General features: G+C 45.4%; 1 protein-coding gene across 3 annotated transcripts; it reads left to right on the top strand.

Annotated features, from left to right (window-relative positions):
* The first annotated feature begins 8,218 nt into the window (after window positions 1–8,218).
* On the top strand, window positions 8,219–10,514 carry LOC100275755 (uncharacterized). 3 transcript variants are annotated; one of them, NM_001149764.2, is made up of 2 exons: window positions 8,219–8,970; window positions 10,052–10,514. In NM_001149764.2, exons 1-2 carry the CDS (start codon window positions 8,528–8,530, stop codon window positions 10,134–10,136), a joined length of 528 nt encoding a protein of 175 aa, NP_001143236.1. In that variant the 5' UTR covers window positions 8,219–8,527; the 3' UTR covers window positions 10,137–10,514. The 3 variants fall into 3 exon arrangements, with proteins under 3 accessions (NP_001143236.1, NP_001390625.1, NP_001390624.1); NM_001403695.1 differs by lacking the exon at window positions 10,052–10,514 and having other exon boundaries at window positions 8,260–8,575; window positions 8,653–9,586; NM_001403696.1 differs by lacking the exon at window positions 10,052–10,514 and having other exon boundaries at window positions 8,231–9,627.
* The last annotated feature ends 1,328 nt before the right edge of the window (window positions 10,515–11,842 follow it).

An 11,842-nucleotide genomic window follows, 5' to 3' on the forward strand; every position in this document is an offset into this window, starting at 1 on the left:
TTCACCGCCACTAAGTGACACTCCTTAGGATCGGATTGAAATCTAGCACACATGCATACGCTAAGCATAATATCCGGTCTACTAGCACATAAATAAAGTAAAGACCCTATCATTGATCGGTATGCCTTTTGATCAACGGACTTACCTCCTTTGTTGAGGTCGGTGTGTCCGTTGGTCCCCATCGGAGTCTTTGCGGGCTTGGCGTCCTTCATCCCAAACCGCTTTAGCAAGTCTTGTGTGTACTTCGTTTGGGAGATGAAGGTGCCGTCCTTGAGTTGCTTCACTTGGAACCCAAGGAAGTAGTTCAACTCGCCCATCATCAACATCTCGAATTTCTGCGTCATCACCCTGCTAAACTCTTCACAAGACTTTTGGTTAGTAGAACCAAATATTATGTCATCGACATAAACTTGGCACACAAACAAATCACCATCACATGTCTTAGTGAAAAGAGTTGGATCGGCTTTCCCAACCTTGAAAGCATTAGCAATTAAGAAATCTCTAAGGCATTCATACCATACTCTTGGGGCTTGCTTAAGTCCATAGAGCGCCTTAGAGAGCTTACACACGTGGTCGGGGTACCGTTCATCCTCGAAGCCAGGGGTTGCTCCACGTACACCTCCTCCTTGATTGGCCCGTTGAGGAAAGCGCTCTTCACATCCATTTGGAACAACCTGAAAGAATGGTGAGCGGCATATGCTAGCAAAATACGAATGGACTCTAGCCTAGCCACAGGAGCAAAAGTCTCCTCAAAGTCCAAACCTACGACTTGGGCATAACCTTTTGCCACAAGTCGAGCCTTGTTCCTTGTCACCATCCTGTGCTCGTCTTGTTTGTTGCGGAATACCCACTTGGTTCCCACAACATTTTGCTTAGGACGAGGCACCAGCGTCCAAACTTCATTCCTCTTGAAGTTGTTGAGCTCCTCTTGCATGGCCAACACCCAGTCCGGATCTAGCAAGGCCTCTTCTACCCTGAAAGGCTCAATAGAAGATACAAAGGAGTAATGCTCACAAAAATTAACTAATCGAGATTGAGTAGTTACTCCCTTGCTAATATCACCCAGAATTTGGTCGACGGGATGATCCCTTTGAATCATCGCTCGAACTTGGGTTGGAGGTGCCGGTTGCGCTTCTTCCTCCATCACATGATCATCTTGTGCTCCCCCTTGATCACTCGCCTCCTGTTGATGAACCTGTTCATCGTCTTGAGTTGGGGGATGCACTATAGTTGAGGAAGAAGGTTGATCTCGCTCATTTTGTTCCTGTGGCCGCACCTCTCCAATCGCCATGGTGCGTATTGCGACCGTTGGAATGTCTTCTTCATCTACATCATCAAGATCAACAACTTGCTCTCTTGGAGAGCCATTAGTCTTATCAAATACAACGTCGCTAGAGACTTCAACCAAACCCGATGATTTGTTGAAAACTCTATACGCCTTTGTATTTGAGTCATAACCTAACAAAAACCTTTCTACGGCTTTGGGAGCAAATTTGGAATTCCTACCCTTCTTCACTAGAATGTAGCATTTACTCCCAAATACACGAAAGTACGATACATTGGGTTTGTTACCGGTTAGCAGCTCATACGATGTCTTTTTGAGGAGGCGATGAAGGTAGACCCTGTTGATGGCGTGGCAAGCCGTGTTCACGGCTTCCGACCAAAAGCACTCGGGGGTCTTGAACTCTCCAAGCATCGTCCTCGCCATATCGATGAGCGTCATGTTCTTCCTCTCTACCACACCATTTTGTTGTGGTGTGTAGGGAGCGGAGAACTCGTGCTTGATGCCTTCCTCCTCAAGGAACTCCTCCACTTGAAGGTTCTTGAACTCGGACCCGTTGTCGCTCCTTATCTTCTTCACCTTGAGCTCAAACTCATTTTGAGCTCTCCTTAGAAAGCGCTTGAGGGTCCCTTGGGTTTCATACTTATCCTGCAAAAAGAACACCCAAGTGAAGCGGGAAAAGTCATCAACAATAACTAGACCATACTTACTTCCTCCTATGCTTAGATAGGCGACGGGTCCGAGGAGGTCCATATGTAGCAGTTCCAGGGGTCTTGATGTGGTCATCACATTCTTGCTGTGATGCGCTCCTCCCACTTGTTTACCTGCTTGACAAGCTGCACAAGGTCTATCTTTTTCGAAAGTAACATTGGTTAGACCTATCACGTGTTCTCCCTTTAGAAGCTTGTGTAAGTTCTTCATCCCCACATGTGCTAAGCGGCGATGCCACAACCAGCCCATGCTAGTCTTAGCAATTAAGCATGCATCTAGACCGGCCTCCTCTTTTGCAAAATCAACTAAATAAAGTTTGCCGTCTAATACACCCTTAAAAGCTAGTGAACCATCACTTCTTCTAAAGACAGACACATCTATATTTGTAAATAGACAATTATAACCCATATTACATAATTGACTAACAGATAGCAAATTATATCCAAGACACTCAACTAAAAACACATTAGAGATAGAGTGCTCATTTGAAATTGCAATCTTGCCTAAACCTTTCACCTTGCCTTGGTTCCCATCACCAAATATGATTGAATCTTGGGAATCCTTATTCTTGACGTAGGAGGTGAACATCTTCTTCTCCCCTGTCATATGGTTTGTGCATCCGCTGTCGATAATCCAGCTGGAACCCCCGGATGCATAAACCTGCAAGGCAAATTTAGGCTTGGGACTTAGGTACCCAACTCTTGTTGGGTCCTACAAGGTTAGTCACAATTGTCTTAGGGACCCAAATGCAAGTTTTATCACCCTTGCATTTTGCCCCTAATTTCTTAGCAACTATCTTCCTATCCTTTCTACAAATAGCAAAGGAAGCATTTAAAGCATGATAAATTGTAGAGGGTCCATTCATAACTTTCCTAGGAACATGAACAATATTCTTTCTAGGCACATGATGAATATTTTTCCTAGGCATATCTCTACAATGCATATAGGAAGAACTAGAAGCAAACATAGCATAAGAATCATAGGCATGTGAATCAAAAGCATTATAAGCATTACAACTCCTATGAGACTGTCTTCTATCATGATACATAAAAGCATGATTCTTTTTAGCACTACTAGCCATAGGGATCTTCCCTTTCTCCTTGGCGGGGATGGGAGGCTTATGGCTTGTTAAGTCCTTGGCTTCCCTCTTGAAACCAAGTCCATCCTTAATTGAGGGGTGTCTACCAATCGTGTAGGCATCCCTTGCAAATTTTAGCTTATCAAATTCACTTTTGCTAGTCTTAAGTTGGGCATTAAGACTAGCCACTTCAACATTTAATTTGGAAATTGAAACTAGGTGTTCATTACAAGCATCAATGTCAAAATCTTTACACCTATTACACGTTGCAACAATTTCTACACAAGATGTTGATTTACTAGCTATTTCTAACTTAGCATTCAAATCATCATTAATGCTCCTTAAGCTAGAAATTGTCTCATGGCAAGAAGATAATTCACAAGAAAGCATTTCATTTCTTTTAACTTCTAAAGCATGAGATTTTTGTGCTTCTACAAATTTGTCATGTTCTTCATACAACAAATCCTCTTGCTTTTCTAAAAGCCTATTCTTATCATTCAAGGCATCAATCAATTCATTAATTTTATCTACCTTGGTTCTATCTAGGCCCTTAAATAAACATGAATAATTTATTTCATCCTCATCACTAGATTTGTCCTCACTTGAAGAAGCATAAGTAGAGTTTCGAGTACATACCTTCTTCTCCCTTGCCATAAGGCATGTGTGACGCTCGTTGGGGAAGAGGGATGACTTGTTGAAGGCGGTGGCGGCGAGTCCTTCATTGTCAGAGTCGGACGAGGAGCAATCCGAATCCCACTCCTTTCCAAGATGTGCCTCGCCCTTTGCCTTCTTGTAGTTTTTCTTCTTTTCCCACTTTCCACTCTTCTTTTCCTGGTCACTATCATTGTCGGGACAATTAGCTATAAAATGACCAATCTTACCACATTTGAAGCAGGAGCGCTTCCCCTTCATCTTGTTCTTGTTGGGGTGCTCCTTGCGACCTTTTAGCGCCGTCTTGAATCTCTTGATGATGAGGGCCATTTCTTCATCATTAAGTCCGGCCGCCTCAATTTGTGCCACCTTGCTAGGTAGCGTCTCCTTGCTTCTTGTTGCCTTGAGAGCAAGGGGTTGAGGCTCATTGATTGGACCATTCAATGCGTCGTCCACGTATCTTGCTTCCTTGATTATCATTCGCCCGCTCACGAACTTTCCAAGTATCTCCTCGGGCGTCATCTTGGTGTACCTAGGATTCTCACGAATATTGTTCACAAGATGAGGATCAAGGATAGTAAAAGACCTTAACATTAGGCGGACGACGTCGTGGTCCATCCATCGCGTGCTTCCATAGCTTCTTATCTTGTTGACAAGGGTCTTGAGCCGGTTGTACGTTTGGGTTGGCTCTTCTCCCCTTATCATCGCGAATCTCCCGAGTTCGCCCTCCACCAACTCCATCTTGGTGAGCATTGTGACGTTGTTCCCCTCATGAGAGATTTTGAGGGTGTCCCAAATTTGCTTGGCATTATCCAAGCCGCTCACTTTGTGATATTCATCCCTGCACAATGAAGCTAGAAGAACAGTAGTAGCTTGTGCATTCTTATGAATTTGCTCATTAATGAACATGGGACTATTCGTACTATCAAAGTGCATTCCACTCTCTACAATCTCCCATATACTAGGATGGAGAGAGAACAAGTGACTACGCATTTTGTGACTCCAAAATCCGTAGTCCTCTCCATCAAAATGTGGAGGTTTACCAAGTGGAATAGATAATAAATGAGCATTTGTACTTTGACGAATACGAGAGTAATCAAAAGAAAAGTTCGAATTGACCGTTTTCTTTTTCTCGTAGTCGTCGTCGTCCTTTTGGGAAGAGGAAGATTCGTCGCTGTCGTAGTAGACGATCTCCTTGATGCGCCTTGTCTTCTTCTTCTTCCCGTCTCTTCTTTTGTGGCTCGAGCCCGAGTCCGTAGGCTTGTCATCTTTCGGCTCATTGAAGATAGACTCCTTCTCGTTGTTGTTGACCACCATCCCCTTTCCCTTAGGATCCATCTCTTCGGGCAATTAGTCCCTTCTTGAAGAGAACGGCTCTGATACCAATTGAGAGCACCTAGAGGGGGGTGAATAGGTGATCCTAGAAAACTTAAAACTTAAGCCACAAAACTTGGTTAAGTGTTAGCACAATAATCGCCAAGTGGCTAGAGAGGAGTCTCAACAAAACACAATAACCACAAAGATATCAATCACAGAGATGGCACGGTGGTTATCCCGTGGTTCGGCCAAGATCAACGCTTGCCTATTCCACGTTGTGGCGTCCCAACGGACGAGGGTTGCAATCAACCCCTCTCAAGCGGTCCAAAGACCCACTTGAATATCACGGTGTTTTTCTTTGCTTTTCTTAATCCCGTTTGCGAGGAATCTCCACAACTTGGAGCCTCTTGCCCTTACACTTGAAGTTCACAAAGAAGCACGGAGCAAGGGAGGGATTAGCAACTCACACAAGACACAAAGATCACAGCAAATACGCACACACATGACCCAGACTTGAGCTCAAGAGACTAGCACACTAGAACGGAGCTCAAATCACTAGAATGTCGAACAAGTGCGCAAGAATGAAGTGTGAGTGATCAAGAATGCTTAGGAATGCTTGGTATTCTCCTCTATGCGCCTAGGGGTCCCTTTTATAGCCCCAAGGCAGCTAGGAGCCGTTGAGAGCAATCTGGGAAGGCAATTCTTGCCTTCTGTCGCCTGGCGCACCGGACAGTCCGGTGCACACCGGACACTGTCTGGTGCGGATTTCTTTCCTTCTCTGGCGAAGCCGACCGTTGGCGCCTGGGAGCCGTTGGCGCACCGGACACTGTCCGGTGCACACCGGACAGTCCGGTGCCTCCTTCTAGTCGTTGGCTCGGCCACGTGTCCCGCGCAGATCGCGCGGCCGACCGTTGGCCCGGCCGACCGTTGGCTCACCGGACAGTCCGGTGCACACCGGACAGTCCGGTGCACACCGGACAGTCCGGTGAATTATAGTCGTACGTCGCCGGTGAATTCCCGAGAGCGGCCAGTTCGCTCGAGCCAGCCTGGCGCACCGGACACTGTCCGGTGCACCACCGGGCAGTCCGGTGCTCCTAGACTGAGCAGAGTCTTGGCTGCTCGAGCCAAGACAATTCCAATTCGATTTTTCCTGTTTCCAGCACTTAGACACAATACATTAGTCTCTAAAACAATGTACTAAGTCTGAGAAACATACCTTTATCCTTGATTTGTACTTTGTCCACCATTTTACACTTAGGCACTTGTGTTGTCCACCATTTTGCACATTTCCCTTTCAGCTGGCAGAACATTTGCCACCAGACGATGTAAGTTAGTTGTTAAATTACATTATGTAAGTTACTTAATGTTGCATGATGTAAGTTACTTGTTTCATAGGATGCTGAAATCGAGCGACAGTCGAGAGAAGATGCTACCGTTGGGGCGGTGGTAGAGGACCATGCGAGATGATGATGAAGATGATGGTGGAGATGATGTGGGAGATGATGCTGGAGACGATGCTGGTGGATACTCTAGAGGCGTGGATTCTGGTGCTGGTGGAGATTCCACAGCTGGGTCTGGATCTTCTCGAGTTAGGAGAACGAGGAAGCTACATTTTGTTGGACCACCTCCAAAGCTTCCACCCAAATCTTGGATTTTGATAAAGCCAAGTGGAAAGTGAATGGCATAGTCTTTGTTTAATTGTTATCGAAAGTTATGTATTTATTTCTACATTGTTTTGTGCTTGCAGGACTTGGATCGATGACTCATTCACAGGCATAGGACACTACAGGCAGGTGGACATGGTCCTTGGTAATCTTGTTCGTCTCCACTGGCCTAGTCTTGTGACTTCGCCTAGTGGTGAGTCTGTCCCCGCCACCACTTAGGAGCATTATCGCTATGGTGTCTGTAGAACATTTGGCAACACACAGACACTAGTTTGTGATGCATTCTGGGTATGAATTGTTCTTACTAATTTCGTTATCCCATATATGGTTGCTTGTATGATAACACTATTTTTTTTGCAGAAACGGTACAAGTTGCCGGAAGATGGTTCATATGATCTGAACGCCCGTTACGTGTTTGAGTATAATACGAATGATGTCGTTGCAAATGCAATGTACTATGCACTACTTTAGGCTATAAAGGCATGGTACAGGGCAAGTAATGATGATCGGTCGATGCCGAAGACCAAGGCGGAGTGGTCATCAATTTACCTTATGGAGGAGCAATACCTTGAGGTAAACAAGTTGTTGCATCTCATATCATTTTTGTTGATTCTTGTTTTGGGTACATGTTAATCCATCTATTTGCTTGATTGAAAAACATTTCATGTAGGTGTATGTGCCTTGGATGGCCACCCAATCAAGAGGGTTATCAAGCCTTGTGCGGGTGGTGGGCTTCCAACCAGGTGACAGATATGTGTGACAGTTCATCAAATGTGTTTGATTTGGAACTATGTCAGTGTTCATGTCAAAGACTATGTGTCGAACTATGTCAGTGTTTAATTTGGAACTATATGTTGATGTAAAAGACTTGTTGCAACTATTTGGAACTATGTGTCTCTGAATGCGAGGTGATGTTTGAGAATGTGAATACTTATATGAATTGATGTTTGTGAATATAATTGTTAATGTGAATATGTGGTTGTATATGAAATTTGTGTTTTTGTAAATGTCAGAAATTTACAAAAATAGGATTTTTTTGCCACTGCTAAAATTCATTATGTCCGAACATAAAAGACGTGGGCCCCACCAACGACCGTTAAAGCCGTTATCGAAGTTAAATACTGATGGCCCTTTGTGTCCATTGTACATAAGCTATTTCCGACAGCTACCATCGGAAATAAGCTTATTTCAATCTGGATCGTCCATCGCTGTTGTTCAATCTGGATCGTCCATCGCCACACTAACCTGCTAGCCGCGCCCTCCCCTCGGTCCCGCCCCATCCGCGCGTTCTCTTCGCGCAAAAAATCGACACAAGTTGACAATACCAAGAGCTGATCACACGAGCTGACTGCTTCCTCTGTAGCACGAAGGTTTATAAGTTGCTACCGCAACCTTTGGCTGGCCGATATGGTACATTATATTTGCGTCGCGGTAGCCTGCGTGAGCTGAGTTATTTGGTTGCCGTATGTGGCCCATCTATCAATTAAATTCTATAAGGCCCATCTATGAAAAACCCTAGAGACTTCACGCAGGCAGTCTTCACCGCGCGGCGGCCTCATACCCGCAGGCAGTTTTCACCGCGCGGTGGCCTCATCCCCGCCGGCGAGCCTCCACTCTCCTCCGCCGGTAAGCCTCCACCGCCCCATCGATCGCTCCTCACCCGCCGGTGGCCTCCCCCTCGGCGGACATTTCTTGGTGCATTTGGCCCCCCCCCCCTCCACCACCAGCGAAATTTACCCATCCCGAATCGCCCCCCAAAATCGGTCCTACACCGCACCAGATCACATCTCATGATTCCAGTGAGAATTCGAAAAGGAGGAAGCAATGACGGAGGTGGCGCTCCTCCGGGGCCCGACCAACCTCGCTTCCACCGTAAGTCGCGCCTCCGCCTCCTCCCCCTCCTCAACGCTGTGCTATTTAGCCAATGCTGACAGCGACGTGCTCCCAAGAAGCGGCAGCCCCGAGCGCACTGCGGGATCTGCTAGGAGCCGGCGACTCCTTGAACAGCATGGGCAAGAGGCCGTGGAGGAGGAAGAGGAGCGGTGGTCGTTCTTGGCACTGCTCTTCGAGCTGTTGCAGAAGTCGCTGCTCGGGTGCAGGACGGTGGGCGGCGGCGGTGAAGGCGAACACGGCGGCGGCGGGATGGAGATTGGGCTGCCCACGGACGTGCAACATGTCGCGCACGTCACGTTTGACAGGTTCCATGGATTCCTGGGGCTGCCCGTTGAATTCAAGCCCGAAGTGCCCCTCCGTGCTCCCAGCGTGAGGTATGACTCTTAGTGTCCATCGTCAATTTAGATTAATTTTAAGTTCACGCTTCCAGAAATCTGACTTTATTTTTGCAGAATTTACTTATGCAATAACATGAACTTTTTTAGCTCCAATTTGAACTTTAACTTGAGGGTGTTTGCAGTTTTCTTCTTTTAATTCCAAGTATGTCTGGTGCTTTGGTAATTGATATGAACAGTTGATAACAATAAGTATTAGATTATGTTCTTTTAGAAAGCTGTAAAATCTAGATGATGTTTGCTTGACACAGGTTCGTTAATAGTTCATCACTCTTTAGCATTTTGATGGCATGCTCGTTTCCGCAATATAGTTTTGATCCTTGAAAAGTAGTCCCTTTTGTTTGTGTTACAGCCTCCATGCTCCCTTGATCTGAAATATCATTGAAAAAGCAAAATTTTAAGTGGAATTTGAGTTTCGTTTGAATTGTGTTATGAAGTATGAAGTTGGTTTTCGTGTTGGCGGCCTTAGCAGGATCTGAACTACGGTTGATGAAATGGGCATGTCTTCTGATAGTGGATATGCTTTGGACCGCAACTGTTCATAGAAATAATTTCTGTGTTTTTTCCCATGTTCCATCAAACAATTGGTCAATCATTTCGCTGATGCAATCTTGTAGCATCCATGATTTTACTGTACTTGCTTACCTCATCTAAGAATTATTCCGATTGTACTAGGTACATAAAGTTGATTGTTACATCATCTGTCATTAGTAAGATTGGAAAGTTGCCAGGGATTCCATGATTTATGTATGGCCTATTTTGTATTGATTAGATTATTCACTATTTTTCTCTAGACTTGCAAATTACTTTGGTTTTTACCTTTTTTTCTATCCTTCATCTATTGTTCGTACAGTAGACCTTGGCTTCAAATACTTGGTATATTATTTTTTGTCCCATATAACAGAGCTAGAAATATTGCCAGCAGCCGAGCACATATGACTCCATATATTGTAGGAATATTTCTTTATCAGAATATGATCCAAGACCACCTGAAGGAACAATTTCCAATTCTGAACATGAAAGATGAGTGTAATGCTAATGCATGAATCTGAAAGTGCAGGATTTTCGAACCAGTGCAGGATGGGGCACAGGTTGGCTCCTGTCAAGTGCCAATAACTTCCGTACTAAATTCTAAATGCTGGTGAATAGAAGTTCACCAAGAAGACAATGAAAAAAAACTAGACCAACAAGGAGGAACTAGGCAGCTTTTATATCAAGAAAATAGGCACCCAATTTGCCTGGACAAGTACTTGAATGTGGGTGGTATAGGAACACCACAAAGCACAAACAACTGAGCCTGTTCAGCTGCCTTAGCCAGGAACCCACTGAGAGAACAATACCAATATTGGGCCAAAAAAATGTTGTCAAATCATGTCTGGCAATTTGGAAGTTGCGAAGTTAGTTAAAAAAACTGTGTGAAAGATATGTTTATGGACATGAATGAACTCAGTTACAAGAAAATTCATCAATAAATTTGCAAAATTGTAATAACTGACCTAATGATCAGCTACTACTTCTAAAAGTTTACTACTATTGTTTACCAGCAAGACAAAGGTGATAAAACTTGATGGGGTACTAATTAAACCGTTTGAGGAGAAATATCAGAAGGATGCTTATACATACCAAGCGAGACATGTAAGAAGCAAGCTCTCCATCCTTTTGACGAAGTGCTGACTCAAAAGCACTTGGAGTCATGGTCCTCAGATAATATGACATTACTTCCTGAAGACATTCGCCTCTCTAATGAAGCATTGTCAGATAAATCCAATGAAGCCTGAAGGAAATGGCTTTCTTCTAGACTATTTATACTGCCAGAACTAGGCAGCTTTCTGAGAGGGGCATTTACTTCAAAGAGAAAAATAGGAAACAATTTAAAAAGAATGGTACTTCATCAATGCAAGAGGTGTCATACTATCTGACTTATTATAGGGACAGGACGCAAACTATAAGAAAAGTGCATAGGTGTCATGTATCATGTTTCTTATTGGGAGTTCCAAGTTGTCGGTTTTTAGCATTAGGCTAAAAAGAATAAACAAAAGGGTTCTATATTAGTTCTGCTTTATAATTGTTTTGTAGGTGTTTATTCCGATAAACATCCGAGGAACGCACTGGTATCTTACCGTCATCAATGCAAGAAATATGGAGATACAAGTGCTCGATTGACTTGGTACTTCATCCGGCCATAATGACCTCACTGACTCCGTGAGTTTGCACAAACCAAACAATTAGTAATCTCTACTACTAATTATGTTAGTAGTGTTGGCGTCCAACCACTTGCATGGCGCACGTTCTGCCAAGCCCGCATGCCGCAGCTGCCCCAACCGCGCATCCCGCACCCTCCCTGCATACGCCGCGCGATCCACCCGCTTCCTCCTCCCCGCGCCCGCAGCACCCGCCGCCGATGGCAGCCGCCACGCCCGCGCAAGGGAAGTTGCTTCCCAAATCCGCGCACGGGTACAAGATTTCCTCTGTCCAACCACTCGCATGGCACAAGTGCTCAGATTTGGATCCCGCGGACAAGATTTCCCAAATCCCGCAGACAAGTTCATCCGAGCGCATCTCGCAGCCCCATGCGCGCATCCCGCAGCCGCGCCGCAGCCGCTCCTTCCATCCGCGAGGATCCCCCAGCCGCTCTTTCCGTCCTCGCGAGGATCCCCCAGCCGTTCCTTTTATCCTCGCGGATCCGAGCGCGCTCGATCGGATACCCTTAATCGCGGCTACCATAAACGCGCTCCTGCCCCACGAAATCGATGGCGCGCGTGTTGAGGGCGTGGGGAGGAGGTGCGCGGCCGCCATCAACGATGTCCTACCCATCTGCTCCGTGATTCTCGCCATTCTTCCTGGTTGCCAA

Source organism: Zea mays, chromosome 2, assembly GCF_902167145.1.
Source record: "Zea mays cultivar B73 chromosome 2, Zm-B73-REFERENCE-NAM-5.0, whole genome shotgun sequence".
NCBI lineage: Eukaryota > Viridiplantae > Streptophyta > Magnoliopsida > Poales > Poaceae > Zea > Zea mays.

Bases quoted from the DNA above. Each gene is read 5' to 3' on its own strand.
- LOC100275755 (NM_001149764.2), top strand. From the start codon at position 8,528: ATGACGGAGGTGGCGCTCCTCCGGGGCCCGACCAACCTCGCTTCCACC. The intron at 8,971-10,051 runs GTATGACTCTTA...CTGAAAGTGCAG, and splicing joins CTCCGTGCTCCCAGCGTGAG to GATTTTCGAACCAGTGCAGG.